The sequence below is a fragment of the Astatotilapia calliptera genome, chromosome 7, assembly GCF_964374335.1.
Source record: "Astatotilapia calliptera chromosome 7, fAstCal68.1, whole genome shotgun sequence".
NCBI classification, from domain to species: Eukaryota; Metazoa; Chordata; class Actinopteri; order Cichliformes; family Cichlidae; genus Astatotilapia; species Astatotilapia calliptera.
The window spans coordinates 30,012,703-30,036,311 of record NC_137428.1 but is presented as its reverse complement, the minus strand read 5'-3'; the positions used below and the strand labels follow the sequence as shown (position 1 = coordinate 30,036,311).

The following is a 23,609-nucleotide window of genomic DNA, read 5'->3' as shown; positions in this document are numbered from 1 at the left end:
CAATCTCTGGCTGCTGAGGCTAGCTAATTGGACGTGGACAATCCCTTTTCTGGTGGACAGGGAGCCTACTCTAACACACAAATACCTGAACACAGGCCTGGGTCCTGACTGTTTTCTGTCATGGTCCTGGGTCGTTGACCCAGCGTTTTGTGTTTTGTGATTATTTTCCTCTGTTCTAGTTATTCTGTGCCCTCCCCCCTTGTGTCCGGTTCGGGTTCTAGATTTCCTGTTTTGTTCTGAAAGTCTGTGTCAGTTGTCATTGTGTTCAGCTTGTCTCCTCCGGTCCTCATGTGTATTAGGTTCAGCTGTTCTTCCCTCCTGTGTGTGATTACCTGAATACCTTGTGTGTGTGTATATTTAGTGGGTGTCGGTCTGTGTTCGTTGTCGGCTCGTCTGCATTCATCCGTGTATCTCTGCGTTCTATGGTGTTCCTGTCTCTGCGTCTCTCTGCCCTGCACCCCTTTTGTATGGTCTCAGGTTTGTCAGTTAGTTCTCCCAGTTTAGGTTTCTTCAGTTGTTTTGTCATGCCTCACTGCCTGTTTCTGCCACTTCCACTTTGTAAATAAACATCACTCGTATCATCAGTCACTGCTGCATTTTGGGTCCTCCTTTTCCTCCACACCACACGGCTCACTCCGCCAGCCGTGACATTTTCAGTATGTTCAAAGTACAGTGTAAAGTACCCAACCTTCTTGGGGGTCCCTGATAAGGGTAATGAAAGATGCCCAATCTGGTGACTCCACTGTCCTACTGAGGGACTTGGAATCTCACGTGGGAAATGACAGTGAGACCGAAAATGTGACTGGGAGGAATGGCCTGTCCAACCTGAACACGACGTTGTGTTCTGTTATTGTTGATGCTTCTGTGCTAATGGCAGTTTGTCCAGAACTAAAACCATGTTTGAACATAAGGGTGTCCATGAACAGGCATGTCACTAGGACACCATAGGCCAGGATGCTTCCCGGGCACCTCCTAAGTGAGGAGTTCCAGACATGTCCGACAGGGTGGAGGCACCAGGGCAGACCCAGGACACGCTGGAGAGATTACATCTCTCAGTTGTGATCGGAATGTGTTTGTGTTAGTGTGTGTGTTAGTGTGTGTGTGTGTGTGTGTGTCCCGGAACGGGTGGAGGAGGTGGCTGGGGTGAGGGAGATCTGGGCATTTCTGCTTAACTTGCCCCTATTCAGCACATTAAGTGACGTGGCTGTTTGAAGATACTGAAACAAAGCTAATGTGTTTTTTCCCCTCCCTTGTAGTAATTACGTACCTTGTAGCTTAATCCTGCATCACATATAACAAAATTGTGCTCAAAGAACCGACACAGCTTCTTTTTTCCATGCCAGCTCTTCTTTATCCTCGCACCAGACTACTTCTCTTTCTAAAACTGCTAACTATCGGGAGCTCACACACTGAGGGAGATGAGCTGTTTGTTAATGTAGCTAAAGAGCATTACGGATACGCCAATTACCCGTAAGACAGCATTCTGTTTGTGATTGATTAAAGCTTTGACTCTGACCGTAGCCTGTCCACATACTTTTGGGCATAAGGTCTGTTTCTCTTTCTGTCTGTTTGCCTTCCCTCTGTGCGTCTCTTCTCATGTATGTTGTATACAAGCAGAGCTTTTTAATTCTCGAAGAGCCGTCTGCAAATAACATTTATGCTCCAGATCTTTGTTTGTTCGTGGGAGTGTGTGTGTACGCATGTGTGGTTGAAAAGGGAGAGACTGAGAGTCTGTGCCATATCTAATTAAATTGAAATGGAGAACAAGAGGCTGGAGAAGAGAGGAAGACCGAAAGAGACGGCAGTGACTCTTGTTTAATTTTAAAGAGGAGTACCATTATTATCAATCATTAGGACTCTTCCAGGCTCTGTGTAGTGCCCTTTCATTATCTGTGTGAGTGTGATGCTCCCCTCTTGTTTATGATGATAAATGTCAATATTTTATACGTTGAAATATTGCAGATTTTGTTATAAAAGTGCTGGTTAAGTTATGTACGTTTTGCATATCTGCATACTTCAATGAAAAAAATGTGTGTTGTTTTTTCAGAACTTGGGGCAAATGCCTGTGTATATTATAATAATCCTATTTCATGAGAATGGCCTGCATTAATATAGCTCACTGGCAGTGTTTCCAACCATCAGGATACCTTTATGCTACATGCCACGCTTGCTTTTTTACACACATTACATTAAGAATTTGCATCTGTATTATGTAATACCCATTATTTCATTTTCTGCAACTGAGTGTTTTTATTCTGACACTTTCCATCAGGCGACTGTGCTTTGGTTGCTTAAGTGAAAGGATGGGTGACAACTGCAAAAGTTTTTACTATCCCCCAGTTTCAACCAATATCTACAACCAGTAAGTAGAATTCAATAATTTCTGTTAGTCGTACCCCCCATTAAAATACCCTAAGACCATAGTGAGGATGAATCTGCACTGGAGTGCAAATGTATTCCACCTACCCTGCATGAGTGCTTTCAGCCCAGGCAATTAAAGAGCATTACAAATACAGATTAAGTAGAAGAGGTCATTTCAGTATCTGTCTGAACACAATTTTTATTCTCTGGATGAGGCTGCATGTTTCTATACTCATGCTCCATTAAATTTCGGCGTCCCTCAATGATCCGTTGCAGTTGTCCCCTGCATATCCAAAGAATTTCAAATTATACGGTTTTCCCTCTGGGGTCTCACATCCCCAGCAGGCCACCTGCACAGATAATAGCTAGAGGATGCTCTCTCACAATTACGGATACGGGAGTGATGTGATGAATACAAGCTGCAGCTGAGTATCATCAACAACACACCCAAGTACCCATAATTAGAGGAAAGAGCCTCCTCAAGGCTGTTGTAGCATTAATATGACAGTTACCAAAAGTATAGGGTGAAAGGATCTCTTTGGCTCCCTGGTTGTCCCAGCAGTTGCCATAGCAACCAATAATGTACTGCACGTTTTGCATCGGTGACCAATAAATTGCAGATATCTGTTTACTGAAAAAAATATATAACCAGATCACTAAGTTAAAACTCGAAATGTAAAAAAAAAATGCTTTAAAAAAATAAAGGGAATGTACTGATTTTTCTGAATAGCGCTACACACTGAGCATGTTGATGCCTCAAGGGAGAAAAATAGTAACAGCAAGCTGCTATAACATTTCATTGTATGGTGCCATGTTGAGTCCCACTCATGTTTCAACTCTGTGCCTTCAGTCTGCTTATAATCCATCTTCAGTCCCTATCATCACTCATTTAGCACGCACTGCAAAGAAATTCAAACATATGCTGTGTAATCAGAGGACATAGTTGATCGATTTATGGACAATTCTCCATAAATCGATCATTTTGAGGGGAGAATGATCATTTCCTATTAGCCCTACTGTACTAAACTGAGTGCAATTCATATCGAGGACACTCTTATGATAAGGAGTGAATGGACCTAAATAGATTAAAGTAGACCTGTTTGGATTTTCCTCATTTTCTTTTATATATACGGTTACAATATTTGATGTACATGAACATGAGCAAAGTTTCAAATGAATCTGGCTCTGTATACAGAGCATATCCCTACATATGCCTAATATGGTCATCTCAGGTAAACAGTGTGCACAACAGTAGCAACAACCTACTGCTCATTTTTTGTTTTTTTGAGGGTTGCCAACATAACTGACTTAATGGGAAAGACAGTAGAGACGATAAAATGAGCCCAGTACAAAGTAAAGAACGGTTATTTTGAACTCAAAATCTTGCTAAACTGCTCTTCTAGTGGTACTGGAGATAAAATAAAAACATAAGGCTCCCACTTGGTTGAGCGGGCAGCCCAGATACTGAAGGCTAAGGTCCTATAACATCGTATAAGCACCAACTACTACATTTCTGGTACTGTTACATCCTTAGATAAAAGCTAATAGTAAAAGAAAATAAAGGATTGAATTCAGTGTAAATTAATAAGAACATGGAGATTGCCACCTGGTTTACCTTGTTTTTGTTTTTGCAGCTATAGATCTAACTTATTTTAATACATTTTACTGTCATGTTTATGGAGATTACAGTAAGAAAACCAAAGAAACCAACAGATAACAGTATTATACTCCACTGCAGTACTTTACATTAAGAAGCTGTTGTTCTTGTTTAAAGGAAAATTGTAAAATAACAGTTAAAACCTTGGTAATCTAGCAGCCAGTACTTTACTGTTATTGAAAACCGTGGCTTGTCACAAGCTGAGCTTCTAACATAATCTGACATACAACAAGCACAAACTTTTGGGTTTAGGGTTTAGTTTAATATGAAAATCTAAACTCTCAGTCTCTTCTCCGCTGAGAAGAATAACAGTTCAGAGTAAAAAACCCAAGAGAGACTCGATAAGGGCTCAAGTGGGACCACAAAACTGTTTGGACACTTGCTGCTGAAAAGTGGAACTGTCTTACTCTGTTCTCAAGGAAAAAACAAGGTTTTATTTCTGTCAGGCTGGAAAACAGTAATGTGCAAGGCCAGAGGGAGTACTTCAACTAAAGCTACAAAAATACAAAACTAGAAGAGTAGTTTGCTTCTCCTTCCAGTTATTCATCCGAGGGACTAATCAGTCATAAGCCAGATGTGCTGCTGCAATGCAGCAGAGCTCAACCTTAGGCTCAGGGCTCCCTGCGGACGCATGCGGTGAGGCTGTAGTCACAAAAGTTTCTCCATTAAGTTAACAGGATATAATACAGCACTTTTCTCTGTAGGGCTGTGTACTTTTGGTGTTGTACCTGGCATTTCATTTAGCGTGGCTGGCATTCTTTCAAGTTCTAAGTTCTCACTTTATCCTCTGCAAGCTAATGAGATCAGAATTAACTTCAAACTGCAACCTTAGCTGACTGCTACAGTCTCATCTCACTTTTATTATTATTATTATTCAACTGTAGCATTATTCAACTAAGTAAAAGGTCTAATTATAATTAGGGTTTCCGAAAGTTTACTTTAGACCATTATGAATGTTATTGAAGTCCTAATTCACATCTATAGTTGTAAGAAAGGGAAAATGGAGTCCCAAAGAGGCTTGAAGAGTAAACAAATGAATTTGTCTAGTCACAATTGGTCGGCATGGTTTAACTCATTAGCCCTACTAGGAGTATATTGAAGCTCTTTTCCAAACTGAGTAGTTTCTGTAATAATGTCTTATCTTTATGGGGGAAAGAGTTAAAGCAGTTGACATCTATCAGCTCTGTTTTTCTTTGACTGGTGTTAAGCCATCATGTCCCAAGTCCAGATCCCTGATCTTCCTGTTAGTGTTCAAACATTGTCCCCAAAGAAAGATATAAGAGTTAAAATTGTTGCTACAGAGTGAGTTATACATGGGTTGCACTTGGTAATGGTCCTAATGTAAATATAGAACATTATTGGGCGATGGGAAACATCGGCGGCATCTTTTGTCCACTTCAAGTCTTTCTGACTTGTTGACAGTAACTCTGTTTCTTTTTTTTTTTTTTGCAAAAGTTTGCAAACTGGGTTTTTCCAACTGTTCTTGTTGAATGCTCTCATAACAAGAAGATTTTTAACTTCTACTTTTTTAATCCTTTTTTTGATCGAAAGTTGCTATTTTTGTTTTATGGGAGGAGATATTGAGCCAGCCCACACACCAGATTCTGACACAAAAACTACAGCAGGTTCTGACTAAGCCACGCAACTTTTATTCGTCGTTATTGCATCCATATTGCTATTTTTGTTTTAGTGTAATCATTACAATAACATTTAAAAGACTGAATGTGCAATCAACTCTCTACAACATTAGCTTCCAAAATTCAATACATTTTTATGACCCGTCAAATGAGACATTTTAAAGGCTTAAACTTTAGATGATTGATAGCATTTTAGACTCAATTTTAGGACCCTAAGGAACTCTGCAATATACCCTCCATATGACCATTATGGGAAAAGTTGTAAACTGTGCTTCCAATTCACTAAGCAGCTTTCAGTATGTTGAGCTTTGCATCTGACAGTACTGGAAATGAGCCCACACTTGGGTGCCTCCTAATTAACCGGGCTTTCCTTTACTCTCCCTTGGACATGTTCGGAGAACTGTTCCAAGATGACCATTAATTTAAATCAAAGCTAATTTCACAAATTTAATTTAATGTCTCTAAAATGTCTTTAAAAGGAGGGACTCTATTCATCCCTTCACATGACTTGCATTTTAGACTCAAGCTACTGTACCTACAGTGTCTTACAAACTGGGCATCTCATCAAGGGCTTGAACTCCACATGACAACGGACAGATTTGCTTGTTGCCTCTGCCAACAAGGTTATATGACTGGTTCAGTTTGTCTGTTTGTTAGAATGATTACTGAAGGTTACAAAGAGACCGGAGTGAAAATCTTACCAGAGATGGTGCCTTGGCCAAACAAGTGATTTTTCGAGTCGATCTGGATGTAGATGTGGATTCAGGAATTTTTGAAGACGATTTTTATAATCCAAAACTGAGCCTTATACAGAAACTACAAGACAACAACTTGACCAAGGTTGTGTGTTGCTTAAGCATGAAGGTTGTGAAGAGATTGCAAAGCTCTGCCAAGGCTGAACAATCTTAGTCACCTTATATTTCTGAGTGAAGAGTACTCAAAAGTTCTGCCAAGGTTTGACCACTTATAGATATTTTATGTGAAAGATTTCTGTCTGGGCATCTCTCACTGGTTTCAAGTTCTCACAAATTTCTCCACAGCCAGTCAGAATTATCAATGGTATTATCAAAAAGGCTGCTCAGAGGTCGTTCAAGCATGTTGCTAGCCATTCTGTCAATCACACTACATCTTTACAGGCCTTATGGAGCAGATAAGCTGGGTTTTTAAGCCTATAACTCTTAATAAATCATACCTGCAACTTTAGCTTTACTATTTTATCTTTTATATAAATACCTTCGTGTTAAAGGTTACCCTTAACTGTGTGTCCTTCAAAGCCTCGGCTCATTTTGCACAAAATAATTTGCTTTGAATGAGGAATAGGATGGGAACTGTGTCATTTTCATTACTATCAATGAACACACCTGAATCCATTCTTCACTCTTCTTACTATTCAAAGCTAATCCATGTACATGCAACTGCAGTAGTGCAGACATTCAAATACAAGTATGCTATTGGGGGGGTAACTTCACAATTTGCATATACTTCAATCAGCTGTAAAAGAAGGAAAAAAAACAAAAACTGTACCTTTGTTTCAGAGACCGTATCCCTGAGTGTGACAGTACCGTGCGTCCTGCCATCCTCTGCTATTGTTCAGCACGGGTACTAATTTATTCACAGAAGGTTTTGTGTCTTCATCTATTCATTTTATTGACTGACAGCCGAGAAAGGCTAAGCCTGCTGGTGAGTGCTAGGATTATTTCATAAAGCCAAGGCCCACAGCAGCCAATACCAGCATTTGTTTAACTTTTCTGGGCGAAATAATAAAATAAAACCACCAGTTGGTTGGTTTTGTACCCCTAAAACCCCTCCGAGTTGCTCAGTCACTCAGGAAATGAGTGATGAGCTTATTATTGCTCGACTCTGTGTGGGTGGATACGCTTTTGTGCATACACGCTTTACTCTTACCTTGCGGCCGTCACTCGCATGGCAGTTGACGTTGAGCGGCGTAAGCAAGGCCATTAGCTTCTCCTCGTTTCCACTCCTGCAAATGCACACACACATACATAAACACACAAACGTTAGACAGAAAACAATCACTGCCACCACCGAGGATTAGCACCGTTGCTCTGCAGCAGTATGGAGGAGAGAAAATGAGGGAAAATTAGATAAGAAGCTTGAGATTGAGGCAAAAAGCCTGAGAAATTTGATCTGCAAAAACGTACTGGCAGAGGAAATGTTTGGAGGATGGACCGATGCTGGATGGACTAGTGTTTTCCTGCACAATTGAGTGCAATATGCCATGAAAATCAATTAGAGATGCCTCTTTGGCCACCTAGCTAAAGAGGAATTAAGATTTTGTCTGTACTGCTGATCTGTGTTTCCTGGTTCTTGGACTGACTGGCCTGACATTGGATGACCACCAGGAAGTGATGCCAAGGCAGCAGCCAATCCAACTACCATCCACCCCGACAGCCATAAAATAAGAAGCTGTCAGTTGGTTTAAAAAAAGGATTACTGTCCCATTCTTCCATGTTCCTCTTTAATTCTTTTATCCCTTCTTTGATTGGACCTCTCCTTCCTTCTCTTTGTGTCTATATTTTTCATACTCTATTTTTTTAAAAAAACCAAACAAAAAAAAAACATTCACATCCAGTCCTTCTCCCAGAGTGAAGTTTCCATGTTTCCTCACTCTCGTAGCTGCTTTTCACCCCATTCCAACCACCATTACCTCCCATCTCTTAGTGCTCCCCTCCTCATAGTTATCTCCTCTATTTTCCTCCTGCTCTCTTCTTCTGCAATTTTTCCTGTCCACCTCTAGTTCCAGTATGCAGTGGCTTCCCCTTTTTCCTTCTATTTCTTTTCCAAGGACTGTTAGCAAATACAAGAGAGACTTCCTTTTTGATGCATGATGTGTTGGATATTTGTTTACACTGTGGCCATGAATATTATCTGAAATTAGTCAAAAATTGAAGGAATATCTCACTATTTTCTGAAATATGTTACGCTGCTTTCTTGCCACTATCAGGAAGTTACACCGAGCAGCTGACTGCAAAAATAAAAAAAGAATAAGCCAATAAATTTCTCAAACCATTTAAGTTGATTAATGGACCAGCTTCTGGCTATGTCTCTTAATGTTTTCAGAAATGCAGTTCTTTTACACTCACAGCCCTGACTAAAGCAACAGCCCACCTGCAACTTACATCCAACTTTCATCCTGTTAAAAAGGTTCCAATGCACTTAATCTGTATGTTTAAAGCACGTAAGCTCCACCATTAAAACCTTATAGTAGTACAGTTGTTGCCTATTAGCTACAAGAAGCTAGCAGGGTTACAAACAGTTTATCGTTGTGGTTGTTTTTGCAATATGGTGTGTGCCAAAGTAACATCACAGTTGCTGGTTGTTTTGGCAACTAGTACACCTCCTGATTTTTCTAACGTGGCATGCTACATGTAATGCAGCTGATCGGTGGGTATGATTGAGCTATTGATCAGTGAAAATAAGATTTTGGCACAACTGCTGAAAAGGAGAATTTCCTGTTTTGCCTGTAGTGCCAACGAGGTGAGGAGTGACACTTATTGTTTCCCTCCAAGTAGCATCACCATCATCATCAGATACCATTTTACAGATCACCACAGAGTTTCTTGTCAGCTGACTGACGGCCTTAAAGGGACAGATTTGCCTCACTGGGCAGACATCTTTCTGCATCAGCTGCCTTGTCTAATATTTGCTGTCACATACATTAAGAATATATTGAGCCACTGCACTCCTCAAGAAAGCTATCCGGCCCATAAATGAAAAGGTTAAAAACAAAAGAAGAGAAATTTTAAAAAAAAATTTCTTTTGCTCGCACACGCGCACACACGCGCGCGCGCACATACACACACACACCAAGAAAAAATAAAAACATTCTGGAAAATTACATGTGTGATAAGCCAGTCAGTGGCTCAGCTGTGAGAGCGCCACAGTGGGATCACAGTTCACACTTAAACAGCCTACTGACCCCATAATACAGTGGTAATGCTATACTGGGCCAGCTGCTGCCTTACGATTGTGTGTGTGTGTGCATGTGCGCGTGCATCTGTGCATGGCTGGAAGAGCGGGAGACAGGAGGGGGTCTACTGGAGCGATCAGCCACCCACACGCAATCCTAAATGAAAGCTTTTCCACTTCCACATGCCCAGAGATGGAAACAGGCAGACACACACAAGTGCACACACACACACTCACAGCCCACATGCACTGCCTGCAACCATAACATGCCTCCAAAATGCACAAGTGTCACTGGCTCCAAAGTACTGAGCTTTCTATATCTGAAAAACCTGTCTAGTGTGGGAGCTGAGTGTGTGTGCAAAAAAAAAAAAAGAGGCTCAAGTGATAAACGGTTTGACAAATAGGAAGCAAAGAAAAGAAAAAAAATCAGGAGGCAAGTAAACAGAAGAGAAGAGAAGAGCATGAGTGGCAGGAACATGCAGGAAATCAGAAATAAGAGAACTCTGATGGGAAACAACAAACGAGTGTGGAGGATGAAAAAACAACAACAACAACAGAGAAATAAAATAAAGGGTATCAGACGTGGAGGGCGAAAGGAGATACATGAAGAGTAGAAATGGGTACGGGAAACCACAGCAGCGAGTCAAGCTGAGAAGAAAGTAAGCAGGGGAACAAGAGATGAGAGGGAGGCTTAAAGAGGCAAGAAAGCAGGAGAGGGAGCATGACAAAAATGAAAACAAAGAAGAGCATGCAGACTCTGGTACTCACCTTGCCGCCTCCAGCAGCTCATCCTTCTTGTATTCACCTAGATGGTTACAGAAGATCATGGTGTCAGACAACTGGCCAGTAACACACATCAACCACACACAGACACACATGATCAAGCGCAGAGAGGAGCCATGTAAAAACTCGCACATTGACTATTGGGGGAAGACACCATCTTTCTTTCTATCCCTCTCCACCCCCCACACCCCCTTCTCCACCTCCTCCTCTTTCTCTCCTCTCTGCTATTCTCACTCAGCGCGCACCCCTCTGGCTCCGGTTGCCGTGACGATGTGTTGCCGGCAGCGACCACAGCACGTTCATTGTTTGGGCGACGAGCGGAGGACCGACACACGCTCTGCCTCTATCCGCCCGTGCGTCTCTCCATCCTTCTCTCCTTCGCCGCGTTTGTCTCCGGTGTCTCGGCCGCTGCTCATATTGCTAACGAGCGTCCCACGTTCTCCATCATTCCTGTTCCTCTCTCAGTCACCCTCTCTCTCCTCTTTTTCTATCTCTGTCTTCCTGCCTCCCCCCCCCCCCCCCCCCCATGGGCTCAGGAGGCGCAGTTACCATTTAAAAAAAAAGAAAAGAAAAAAAACTGAAATAAACAAACCCCTCCCCCTGCTTCCTCACCCTCTTGCGCTCCCTCTCGCATAGCCCTGCCTCCCTCATACACTATAGTCAAAACACTCACAACTTCCTCTATGTGTCTTTTCTGCCACTGAAACAGATGTTCTTGGGTGGGGGAGGAACACATCTGTAATACTCCTGGACTGACTTCCATATTTATTTATGCCTGTTTGGCATTACTGGCCCTACTTCAGGGTTTGTGGTTATAGATAACTGGGGACTAAAAATAAAATCACCAATTTTACAGTAATATTAAAATAAAATCATGGATAATAAAACCCCCTCTATAAAATCTTACCTACACATGAGTAAATACAAAAAACAATTTTATTCTTTCTTTTTTTAGCACAACAATGGGGAACGTCGATGGTATACCTGCTGCAGGTGTATGCCTTTTTGTCAGACTTTTTGTGCACCCATTTACTCCGTTGCTGTTTGTTTGTTTGTTTTTTTAGATGGCAGTTTTGAAGGAGTAAAGGAGTCAATCTCATGACTCATTGAGTGACTGGCCAAGTGATGGCATGCAGTCTGTAGACATCACATTTTTGTACTTACTCAGGTCACTTGGAAGCCCTAGCAAAGCAAGAACTAAAAAAAAAACAAAAAAAAAAACACCTGGTACCAGGTACTACCTGCTAATGAAAACACCCACAAGAACCAAATTGAGTTGAGTCGAGCTGAACTTATGGGGACCATGCAGGAGCGCTGACCAAGCATGGGGAGCACGGGCTTGGTCAGCGCTCCTGCATGGTTTCGGCTCATCTTCGGTTAACCCCCATCAACATATTCCATGAGGTCAGCCCAGCTAATTGAAGCCAGGGGCCTAGACTTAGAGAGGAGAGGGTAGTGCGTGCGACAGTTGTCCGTCCCAGCACTTTTTCCACAAACTTCACCTGTCTTTCCAGGGTCAAGCGACAGAGCTGGCGACAAAACACACAGGCTTAGCTCCTAGCGTGAGCAATCCCCAGGCAGACATGCAATGCATTGCGCTGATCGCTGTAGTGCAAAGGAGCTAATTAGCAACAGCTATCTAGCCCAGCAGAGCAGAAGTATTCGTAGTGAGGTAAAAATCATAAGAACTGAGGGATGACTGTGATGACCAAGGTACATATGTGCAGGTGGGGCCCTGTGCATGTCATCACAGGTCATCTGCCTGAAGGTGTGAATAGAGGGGGCATCATATCCCATACTTATGTGTCGTAAAGAGTGAATCGACTGAAAGGGAACAGGAAACTGAAGCTAAAACCAAAATAGGCTCAAAAAAATTAGGATATTAACATATTAAGCACATACTCTGACAGAGAATGCTTAAGTTACTGTATCATGAGATAAAGTATGCAGCTTGAAAGTTTTTGGGTTCATTTTTTTTTTTCCACTGGCTTGGTTTGGTCTGTTGCTGCAGCATGTTAAAAGGAGTCCACTTTTAATCTTTATTCTATAAAAAGCTTTGGTAGATAAAACGCAGAAGCTTATTAGCAGTTCAGTTTCGTTAGTAAAATGTGGTAAAAAAGAGAAAATGAACATGTTCCACTTGGTTAACTCTAAATATTGGAGAAAGACAGGATTGTAAACAAGATCATCTATAGAAAATTGACATTGCTAAGTAGAGCCTGCCCAGTAAAACACCAAAGTCTTTGTGACTTCTAATGAAAAGTGACATGGGAACTTATTCAAACATGAGACGATATTCACACGAATGTACCCAACAAAGTTCCTCTCTGAGTGAGACTACAGAGAAAGGAAAAGTGTATAAAATTTAAATGGGAAATTAATAAATAATCAAAAGAAGATGGAGAGGTAACTGTGATAGAGATAACCGGAAAAAGGATGAGGAGGATTTGCTGTGTGTACATGGAGCAGACGGAGGGGTGGGGTATAGGCCGAGGAGCAAAGAAGAAAGGTTACAGAGAAGGGAAAAGAGGGAGGAGGGAGGAACAAAGGATTTGCAGATGAAAGAGAGAAGGGATGATTAGGGATCTGGAAACTGACATGTATGGATTTGACACAGTATAATTGGTGTTAGGGGGGCTAAGGCAGAACAGTGAGAGGAAGAAGAAGCGGGTGGTGGGGGAGGCAGAGAGGGGCACAGACAGGAAGGACAATAGAAAAATATGAATACAAAGAGAAAGGAGACACATGTAGAGAGAGATCGGGAAACCAAATTAGAAGATGTAGTACAGAACCAATTTATGTTCGGAGACAGATTCATTCTTCCATTACACACCTGACAGTCACAATCCCTGAACCCAGGTGCATAATGTTGTTCTAATCATCATTTTTATTACTATTATTTACATTATTGAACTTTTAGTTTAACCTCCTGAGACCCGAACTCTTTCATGGCATTCATGTTTAATTTCTCTTTGATATTTCGACATATTGGGACCTGATGAATGTAAAAACAAAGAATTACCAGATTTTTTTTTTTTTTTTTACCCGATTTCTGTTTCTAAGAAAAATGAGATCCACATATGAAGATATTTGTTTAAAATTTCGATAGAAGAGTGGCAGTATAATGTCCTCGTAAGTGGATGTCAGGCCCTTGTAGAGCAAAATTTTGTATTTTGGTCTGGACAACCTAAAATGTGATGTCCACATATGTGGACGGCAGGTCCTAGGAGGTTAAAGTTGATTAGTGATAAACATCACACACAACTTTTGTATTTTTTTTCTTATTAGACTCCATTAACGGATAGAGTTTTTTCGGTAGGGGACTTGTCTTCTACACATTTGCCGATCTCCTTCACATTCAATCGTCATCTTTCTTGCAGATTAAGGTGAAGTACACTGTCCCGAACAAAAGCAAAAGTACCTGGGGTGATCGAACCTTTCAGACTGTGTTATATGACCTTTGAATTTCTCTGTCTGCTTCCCTCAGATCTGCCCATGTGGATTTTCTTAAAAGTCAGCTTAACTTTTAATTTTGGGCAATGGGTGTACCAGATTTGATTTGATTTTTTAACATTTGTAATTCTTCATTACTGCTATATTTTCATGGTCAAGATGACCTGCTGAAGTTCAAACCAGGGATCACAATGAGCAAGAAAGACTGACGTGGCATGCTGGTACTAATACTAGGATATACCAGGATTTTCCTGCATCGATCTTAATGGAAGGCAAAGGTAACTCAAATAACAACTTGTTACAATCAAGTTATGAAGACCACAACCACTACATCTTACAGCAGCTGAAGATCACATCATGTGCCACTGCTGTTGGCTAAAACAGGAAACTGACATTACAAGTTACACAGCTTCACCAAAACTAAACTGCAGCAATGCATGGCTGGGTCAGAATTTGGTGTAAACGCAAAAGCTTGGATCAGTCCTGCATTATAGCAGTTCACGCTGCTACTGGTCTCCTGATGCCTGCTTAAATTATCTCAGATTGGTTGAACATGACAATGATTCAAATGGCCTCCACAGTCACAAGATCTATGTGGTGAAACAGATCGTCTTCCATATGAAATCTGCAGAAGCTGTGTGACACCACCGTCTCTGAGAAATGTTTCCAGCAGCTTGTTGAAACTAGGCCAAGAAGAATTTAGGCATTTCTGGAGGCAAAAACACTAGCAAGGTGGACCTAATAAAGTGGCAGATGAGTGTATATCCTGTTGTTATTGCAGTTCTCATCCAATAAATTCTCCCCTGCTTTGATATTCCAGTGTTCTCGCTTTTCTAGCTGTTAATTTTGTATTGTTTCCATCCATTACTCCATTATTTCATTGCCTTTGTAACACTTGTCTGTGAATACATAAATGCATTTTGCTTATGCTTTTCTTTTGCTTGTCATATAAATTTGTCACATTTTAAACTTCTTTCAGAGTTCAAAGGGTTATGGCACTTTGAACTTTACTGAGTTAAAATCAAGCTTTTAAGCCTCAAGGCTTTTTGATATTCATGAGTGGGTGTCAGTGGATGAGGTCACCAGTGACATTAACCTCTCTGTGTTGCAGTGGGTTTTTTTTAAGCAAATAATAATAATTTAAAAAAAATCTTAACTGATTCAACTCCCACTATTTTCACCTCTGAGGCTTGCATTTTGCATTAAAACGCTCGGCTCTTTTCACTTAAAAGTCTCAAATAAAAACAACATTTGGAGTTATGACTAGTGGCAGGAAGGGAGTGACTCAGCCTCCTAATTCAATTTAAGCCAAACTGACACCTGAATGCAAACATATTCAGTGTTGTTATGTTTAGCTGAGCGTGCTGTCACACACAGTGCAGAAATAAAGCAGCTGAAATGCAGACAAAATGAGATATACTTCCTCGTTCAACCACAGGATGATTCAAGGATGCTTTGAAAGCTATAGTGATTTAAACTAACTGCGGCTCAGCAGTTTTAATTAGCATCTCTCACACACAGATATCAAGTAAGGACAACAAAAGGTTAGCTGTTAGTTCTGCTCCCTTTTTGCTTCTAGGCTTCAGGCACCACTTCAAAACATGACTAATGACACATACTCCTTTTTGATAGTGGTCAGCTTTCATATCATTCTTCCATGGAAAGAAGTGGGCAAGAAAGTCCACCTATTTTAAACTTGGAGGTCCTCGGGAAGTTTCGTGGTTTTAAAATCATTTAAAATAAAATTACATTTTTAAAAAATTATAGAATAAGAAAGCCATGTTTTGCAGTACTTTGTGGTCAGCATGTGAATTTAAGACAATTTGGGAGAGTGACAAATGGTAAGTCCTTTGAACAAGAGGTCAGACTTCCTTTAGCTGTTACCTTCCACTGAAGCAGCATTCAGATGGCACTCAAGTGGAATTTATTCAGATTTCAGAAGCTTGTTCAAGTAAAATGTGGAAAATAGCTTAATTTTAGCACTGTGATAGATAATGGAAAAGAAAACAAACAATTAAAGGGTATTGAGGGCTTTTCTCAGCATTAAACTGTTGCTGGACTGAATATTTTTATAGGGGACAGTGTGTGGCACTTTAAAACGCTTTGGATACAATCTGTACACAAAGTGGGATCTGGCAGAACAAAAGTCAGTGCACCAGAAAATCAATAATTCAAGCTTTGTCCAACGACAGACAGTAAAGCAAATTCATTACAGATAAGGACTCTGCTGAATAAAGAGCACAACCTGAAAAACACCTGTCCATTAATGCTGCCTGGTAGTGGTCTCAGAGGGACCACTTCACAGGAGTGGTAAACAAGGTCAGATACTTGAGGTATTTTAAGTTCTGCCACAGCTAATAAAAGGAAAGATATCCTAGACATTAAAATTTGATGTTAATGAAGTTCATATAAGACCAGAAAAGTATATTACAGTGGCTCAAAACACTCAATCAAATCACTCATCAATAAAACACAAATTTTACTACAAGCAAAGCTACTGGAATGCTTCTCTAATCAATTATAAAGATGCAAACATGTTGAGCGATTGAACATCCCCTTTCTGCGAGGGTAAAATAACATGACTGAGAGGAGAAAAAAAACAAAGAGCAGCATAGGACGTGAACAGATGGCTGCTTTTAAAATGGATCACGTCAGACCACGACTGCTCACTCATGGTAAGTGATAGTGAGTCAGTGGGACAGCAAAATACTTAAAATGTCACATATTAATAGGAGAGTAGTCTTTCAGATTACAGCGTGGTGTTTGGATGCTTCGACGTATTTTCCAGTAATAACAGACAGGCAACTATGTGATATAAGAGGAGGATGTGCTTTAGTATGTATGAAAACATCTGTGAGAGAGAGAGAGAGAGAGAGAGAGAGAGAGAGAGAGAGAGAGAGAGAGAGAGAGAGAGAGAGAGAGAGAGAGAGAGAGAGAGCGAGCGTGTGTGTGTGTGTGTGTGTGTGGGGTGGGGGGACAATCCTGCTGACTCCAAACAGAAGAGACAAGGACATGTTAAAGCTCAGGACAGGCTAGCTGCCTCCTGAATGATGATATTATGTGTGTGTGTGTGTGCCAGACAGTGCCTTAGCAGAGTGCAGTAGACACCAGCGATCACCATTTGAATTCCAATTGTTGTGTGCTTGAAAGCAGGCTCTCTTTTTTTGCATATGTGCATTTGTGTGAATGTCTGTGTGTGTGTGTGTGTGTGTGTGTGTGTGTGTGTGTGTGTGTGTGTGTGTGTGTGTGTGTGTGTGTGTGTGTGTCTGTCTGTCCAGGGTCATACAAATCAATGTCAAACAGTCACAATACTATATATAATGCATATATATATATATATCTTGCCCATCTAGCAAAGACCCTGTATGCTAGGTGTGTATGTGTAAAGTAAAAGGCTGTATGAGCACAGACTATGCTGACTGGACCATGAGTCGCTTCAGCGCCCAGCTGTCTGCTTGTGTGTGTCAGTGTGCTCAAATCAAATATCATTTACTGTAGAAGCATTTATCTGCTGCCCCACAACAACACAGGATTGAGTGAGGAGCCGAGCGATCCACTTATATCCTCGGCAAGGTCGCACTTGCTGAGGTTGTAAGTGGATCTGTGTACGCTGAGACCAATCACAAAACAAAAAGAATGAACGGAAATTTATAAGAGTGGCTTTTTTGCCACTTCGCTGGCTGCCTCGGCTTTCTTCATACACACTCGCCTCTTACACTGTGTGATTAATCGCTTCGCGTGGTGCACCAAAGAGAGCTGCTCTGGATTAATTGTGTTTTTTGGCCGCCAACTTCGCCATCTTTTATTTCGCTGAGTTTTGTAAAAGTAAAAATCTCGATGTATTAGCCGGTGTACACCTCTATAAACCCGGGCGTAATTCATCTTGACAGAAAATCGCCATGCGTATGCCTGTGACCTTGAGTGGGCAACGCCAGATCATCTTATATAAACTGTGCTTTTAACTGAGGTTATTCTGGGATTATTGCAATCACTCTGGTGAACAAAGGTGTGTTCATTTTGGTTTTCACATAACTGTTCCTACAACAGCAGGAAATGTTCTGTAGCAGTTTTAAAAACCCACCGATCAGCCACTGAATGAGAGTCCTGGCATTCTCAACTGTTATGTCTGGCAACAAACATCATTGTTAAACAACTAGGGAGACCTCCCAGCAGTCTTTTGTTCATGCCACAGCAGGTCAGAGCTATTGTGTAAGTACAAGGGGGACAGACAAAAGTAGGACATTATTTGTGGTTTTAATGTTGTGGGTGATCCGTGTGTGTTTATATTTATTTGGTTAGGTATGTTTTATGATACATAAAACATACCTAAAGCAGCAGACTAAAAATAATCACAAGTATTAGCAAGTGTGTGCTGCATCGGTTCCATTTGTTCCACAAGTGGTCAATTAAACATTAATGATAGGTCACACCACCCTGCATTGTCTTCATATATATAGAGAGTGTGGTTTGATGCATAACACGTACTCATGTGGCAACTATAACTGCAGAACTGCTCAAAAAATAAAACCATAGAAAAGAACGGCCTACAGAAGAGTCTACACAGGAAAAATGTACATCAAGTTTATCAAAGGACACTTCCATTCTTAAATCATTTATTAAATAATAACATGTCCTTAATCAGCAAGTTCCTTGTGACTAGATAGTAAGCTATATATTCAGCTACCTCTCTAGAGAGCTGCCTTTTTTCTGCCCTATAATCTTCTTTTTAAACATAACATACAAAAAGGTGGAAAGCATGTCAGTGGAGTATTGCTCAAGGACCCCTCCGCTGAATGACGATTATACACTTTTTCTAACTTATTTTCAGAGGCAGCAAAATTTGGATCGTATTGGTAAATATAAGCCTGTCTAAAAAAGCCGCAACACCTCAGCATGGACTCTCTCCACCTCCTTTTGAAAAGATATAAAAGAACAAGAACGAGGCCCAAGCATGGACTGTCCTCCTGCACAGGCACACAACTGTAAAAACAAAGTTTGCTTGGGACGAATGAATATAGATAGATTGGATCATAATGCAGATTCCGTGAATGAGGCACACAAACAAGAGTCGCGCAACAACCCAGAGGAAACGCAGCAGAATGCCGTCAGCTCATTCTTCTGCATCTGATCCTTATCAGTCTGACATCACACGCTGGCCCAGACTGCTCAGCACTGTTCATTACTAAAATATATTACTGCCATGTTTAACAGATGTAGTTGTAATTTTAATTAGTAATTTTTTTCTCCAGACAACCTTTCTACAAAATATTTCAACAGGTTCTTTCCTGAAGTTAACCCCCCCACATTTTTTTAATTAGCGTTCCTAAATTATTAAAAGAAATTACTTGTAAACTTGTGAAAAAATACAACTCCTGGAGGATAAAACAGGCTATAATCAGTTAAACTGCAAAGAGATATTGAGATCTTGTCTAAGTAGCAACACTTGTTTGATTTCACATATCCATGTAGGGCTTATGGGAAAGATTGATAATTCAAGGAGAAACAGATTGGTGTGAACACACTTTTCTTATTTTATTTTTTAATTCATTAACCAAATTCTGTCAGTCTACTCTTGCTGAGTGGCCGGCTGCATTCCACTAACTTACTCAGTGTTATGGAGCTGTGCAGCCATGTGGAAAACAAGGCAATTTCAGTGTAGGAAAATGGCCCAAATGGGGTGACTGAACCTTGAATGCGCATCTCTCCCTATCTCTCTCTCACACACACACACACACACACACACACACACACACACACACACACACACACACACACACACACTAAGGCATAAAAATACTGTTACTTTGATTTTCCTCTTTTATGAGGTAATTTTATTGTTTTTGTTTTTTTTTAATCTTCTTAAGGTTTGAAGACAGCAAAAAGGAATCATGTTGTGCTCCTAAAGTGTGCAGACTTTCTGTCTGAGGGTAAATAAGGTCGAGGCACATCATTGGAATCAATGAGCATGCCACTGATAACGGGGGTAGGAAAGCAAGACACTTTGCCCTCATGCCACAGGAATTCTTTCTTTCTTTCTCACGTACACACTCAGAAGGTGCACACAGGTGCAAGCTTGGCTTTGCTCGTTTGTGCATTAGAAGGACAAAGCTTTCAGAGCAGCCACAGCAGTTCTTTGTCTTCATGATTAGGCCGTTAACGCAACACACACTTCTCCAGTCCCTCTGCATTCACTTAAGTCACATCAATTCATCTCTCTGTTCGTCTGTCACCCTCACCCGGAAAAGCATCTTCATCTTTTTCTTTTCTTCTCTCTTGTGCTTTACTCATATCTGTTTCCCCTTTCTACATTTATCCACTGCTTTTCTATCTACAATATATAGTGTGTTTTTCTCCCCTTCATTCACTGCCATTCTCTCCATCTCACAGCCCAACTCCTTTGCTTTCTCATCATTTTCCGCCAGCCCTGGTGAGAGCGCTTTGGATAATTTTCTGCTATGTTAGTGCTGCCTATCCACCGTGGACCATTCCTTGGTTTCTTTTTAACTTTATTTACAACAGAGTATAAATGTTTGCTGACAGCACACCCTCAGCTCACAGCAAGACACGTACACAGCTTCTGTTGAAATACACAATGCATTTTCTTCCGCAGTCACACAGTAACAGCAGGAGTAGGGACGAATGCTTCCCCAAAGCTTCTGCTGAGCACTGCAAGCAGGGCAGGATGGACACAAGCTCTAATTGATTCCAAGGGATAAAAACTGGTCTTGCAGCGAAACAAATTAGATTAGTACCAGTTCCAGCTCTGACACGACGACAGGGATACCGTGCAAAAATGACTCAAAGCCATTTTATTCTCGGTGGATTCGTTTTTTTTCTGTCCTTCTCATATATCCTGCATAGCCTTGCAGCCAATTTCTTTGTCAGTGGCAGGCTTTTACCGTGGCCTGTAACCCCTTCCCAGGGATGAAAAGCCACCTATGACAAGTTTTTTTTTTTCCTGACCAAAAGAAACTTCAAAATTATTTGATTCTCCATTTGTTCAATCCAAGAAGGCCTTGGAGTCTTTGCATTGTATCAGAACCAAGCCTTAGCCACACTGGCTTAAAGTATAATAATAATGTAGGAATATGTAGAGCTGGATGATATGGACCCGAAATCATATTTCTCTACTTTCTGGCTGAATGGTCAAACACAAACTTAACTGCTGGTTTCTCACTAAGGGGCCAATGGACTCTTCAGGAAACTTTAGACAATTTTGCAGATTTCATTCAGATGTTGGATGATTTCACTGGGTTAAACGTTTTCACTCAGTTGGGGACATTTCAGTTTCTTTAAATTGCAATTTCATGAGACACAATACAATTGCAGTTGACAGCATTGGACATACTATCAGGAGCTAAGAAACATGGTGATGTAAACAGTAGAAAGCCACGTCTCTTAAAAGTACATGGCAGCACAACTTAGGTTTAAAAAGTTATATCTGCGCAAACAACCACACCTCTGGAACAATGTCCTTTGGACTGGTTAGACCGAAGTTGAAAACCAAAACACAACTTACACCAACTGTCAAGCACGTTGGTGTAGGAGGTGATGATTTGTGCTTGTTTTGCACCCACAGGACCTGTGTATCTATCAAGAACTCTTCTGGACACCAAAGTATTATAGAGTCAAATCTATCTGGCCATCTATCTGATAGCTAAAGCTCAGCCCAAATTAGGTCATGAAACAGGACAATGATCACAAGCACACCTGCAAATATAACAGACCAATTCTTTTCTATTTCAATCAGTCGTTGTTGATCAATGGTCACGAGAATTTGAACAATTAAGATTAAAGAACTGACCTCTCAGACCATTCTTCCTTCAGTTAGCTGGTTTCAGTCATTATGCAAATGCACTGTTTATAAGATTGGGGAAACCTGCAGTCAGCTGAGACTGAAGACGTCACTTGGATGAGTGACGAAATGTTTTTCCCACAAAACGCTACGTCCAAATGAACAGAATCAACTTTTGGAGATTTACTTACCTGGATGATTGCGCATGCATCAAGACATTACTTCAGGTTATGATTGCCAAAGGTGGTTCTAGAAGCTACGGAATCATGTTGTGTAGTATGTAGTTCTTTGAAAACTTTCTTTTTCAGGACTCTGTACTGCCATGGATAGGAAGTCACTATCAAAACATAATTTAGCAGTTAGCAAACATAAAGCGTATGGTGTATTTAGAGCTGCTTTGCCTGTCTTCCCTCAGCTCTTTGCAACAACTCACCACAGTTTTGTCACATCAACGAGACTACTTAAAAAATTGTTATTTTTACCTCAAACTACACAGCGGTTACTTGGCTACAAATGCCTCAATTACTTACTGTGTGACTTTTGTACTATAAAGAGTTGGTATGACCTGACGAGTTCAAATTGACAGTGATAGACCAGCAATTTGAGTTTGAAAAGAGCAATTTCTTCTTGTTGCCATCTTGCTTCCACAACTGAACAGACTTGGTCGACTGTTGCTACACATGCAATGGTTACGTTCTGTTTTATTGCACAGTTCAAACAGTACCGTGTCTCTTTCAACACTACAGGAGAACTTTGTGGATCAGAGATGAATAGGGAGAGGTAAAGTAGGGGCGGGGTTGTGCTCGTAGAGAGTGCAGTGACAGATGATGCAAACACTGGTACAGCTTTACCGAAGGAAGACTTAATGTCACTCAACATCAAACTATTTCTATAAAAAGGTAAAGTATCGATATATCTTGCGAATATGATATGACAATAAAAATCCGGTCTTGAACTCGTTCAGGGGAAAAAGTTAAGTTCATGTTAGCTTGAGTCCTCAGATTCAACTTCAACTGCGAGCCCAACTTTAAATACTCAAGTTACTAAAGTAAGACTGATGCTTTGTTTATCTGACTTGGTAAAATCAAGCTGAAAAATATTCAAAATCGCTTCAGAGAACTTGCTGTGGAGAAACTGGGTCATGGCTCAAGTAAAAGTAATACGATTCATCGCAGAAAGATAATGGAAAAAAATGAGGCACATTTATCAATTTACTTTCGTTGGCCACTTTGAAATGTTTTCTTCTGGTCTCTGCCAGTAAATGGATTTAATAAAAATAAACTTCAGGTTCAGGCCTCTTATTCAAAGGCTGTCTAACCAACTCCTGTTCCTCCTGAATCTTTACTCCTGTCTACTGGCAGCAGTGCAGTAAAGTAAAAGGTCACATTGACATTGTCTTGGATTTTCTGACCCATACTGAGCAACAGGAAGTGCGTATGTTGCCTATTTAGACGTTTGCATCAAAGAGAAAAAAACAAAGAAATCCGTCGCTGTTATTTAAAGTCTATTCCTCCTGATCAAATCCATGAAAAGACCAAAAAGCTACATGTTTGAAGTTACAATCACACATTTTTAAAGGCATCATACTTGCTACACTAATGCTCACATTGAAATGTTCCTGCACTGATGTGACAGCAACGAGAAAGCTGTCATGTTTTATTCAGCGTGAATGTAGCTTTACCATGAAAGTCAGCAAGATGGAAACTAATGCCCACTTGTTCACATTCCTTCAGATTACCTGCAGTAATTTCATTCATTTAACACTTTAGTTTTTTCCATTACACCCACACATTAATATGTAAATATGAAACACGTCTGATCATGCCGGGCACATCCCAGACAAGGTCATGAGCGCAGAAAGGCAATTAAAAGGAGGGGATTCAATATTTTCCTATGAATAAGGAAAGAAAATAAATAAATAAAACACTTTGTAAAAACAAGGACAGCTTGTATAATCTGAAACCTAATTTTCCCCAAACTGGCTATTCTGCTG

At 40.7% G+C, this 23,609-nt stretch overlaps 1 protein-coding gene across 2 annotated transcripts in view; it reads right to left on the bottom strand.

The window, feature by feature from the left end:
• The window catches only part of LOC113025921 (poly [ADP-ribose] polymerase tankyrase-1-like), a 110,394-nt gene that overhangs the window by 57,718 nt on the left and 29,067 nt on the right, over positions 1–23,609 (bottom strand). For both annotated transcript variants that reach the window (XM_026174178.2, XM_026174179.2), the window contains 2 exons: positions 10,354–10,390; positions 7,561–7,636 (listed from right to left, as the gene is read on the bottom strand). In XM_026174178.2, the coding sequence (XP_026029963.2) occupies positions 7,561–7,636; positions 10,354–10,390 (113 nt within the window). The remainder of the gene's footprint in view (positions 1–7,560; positions 7,637–10,353; positions 10,391–23,609) is intronic.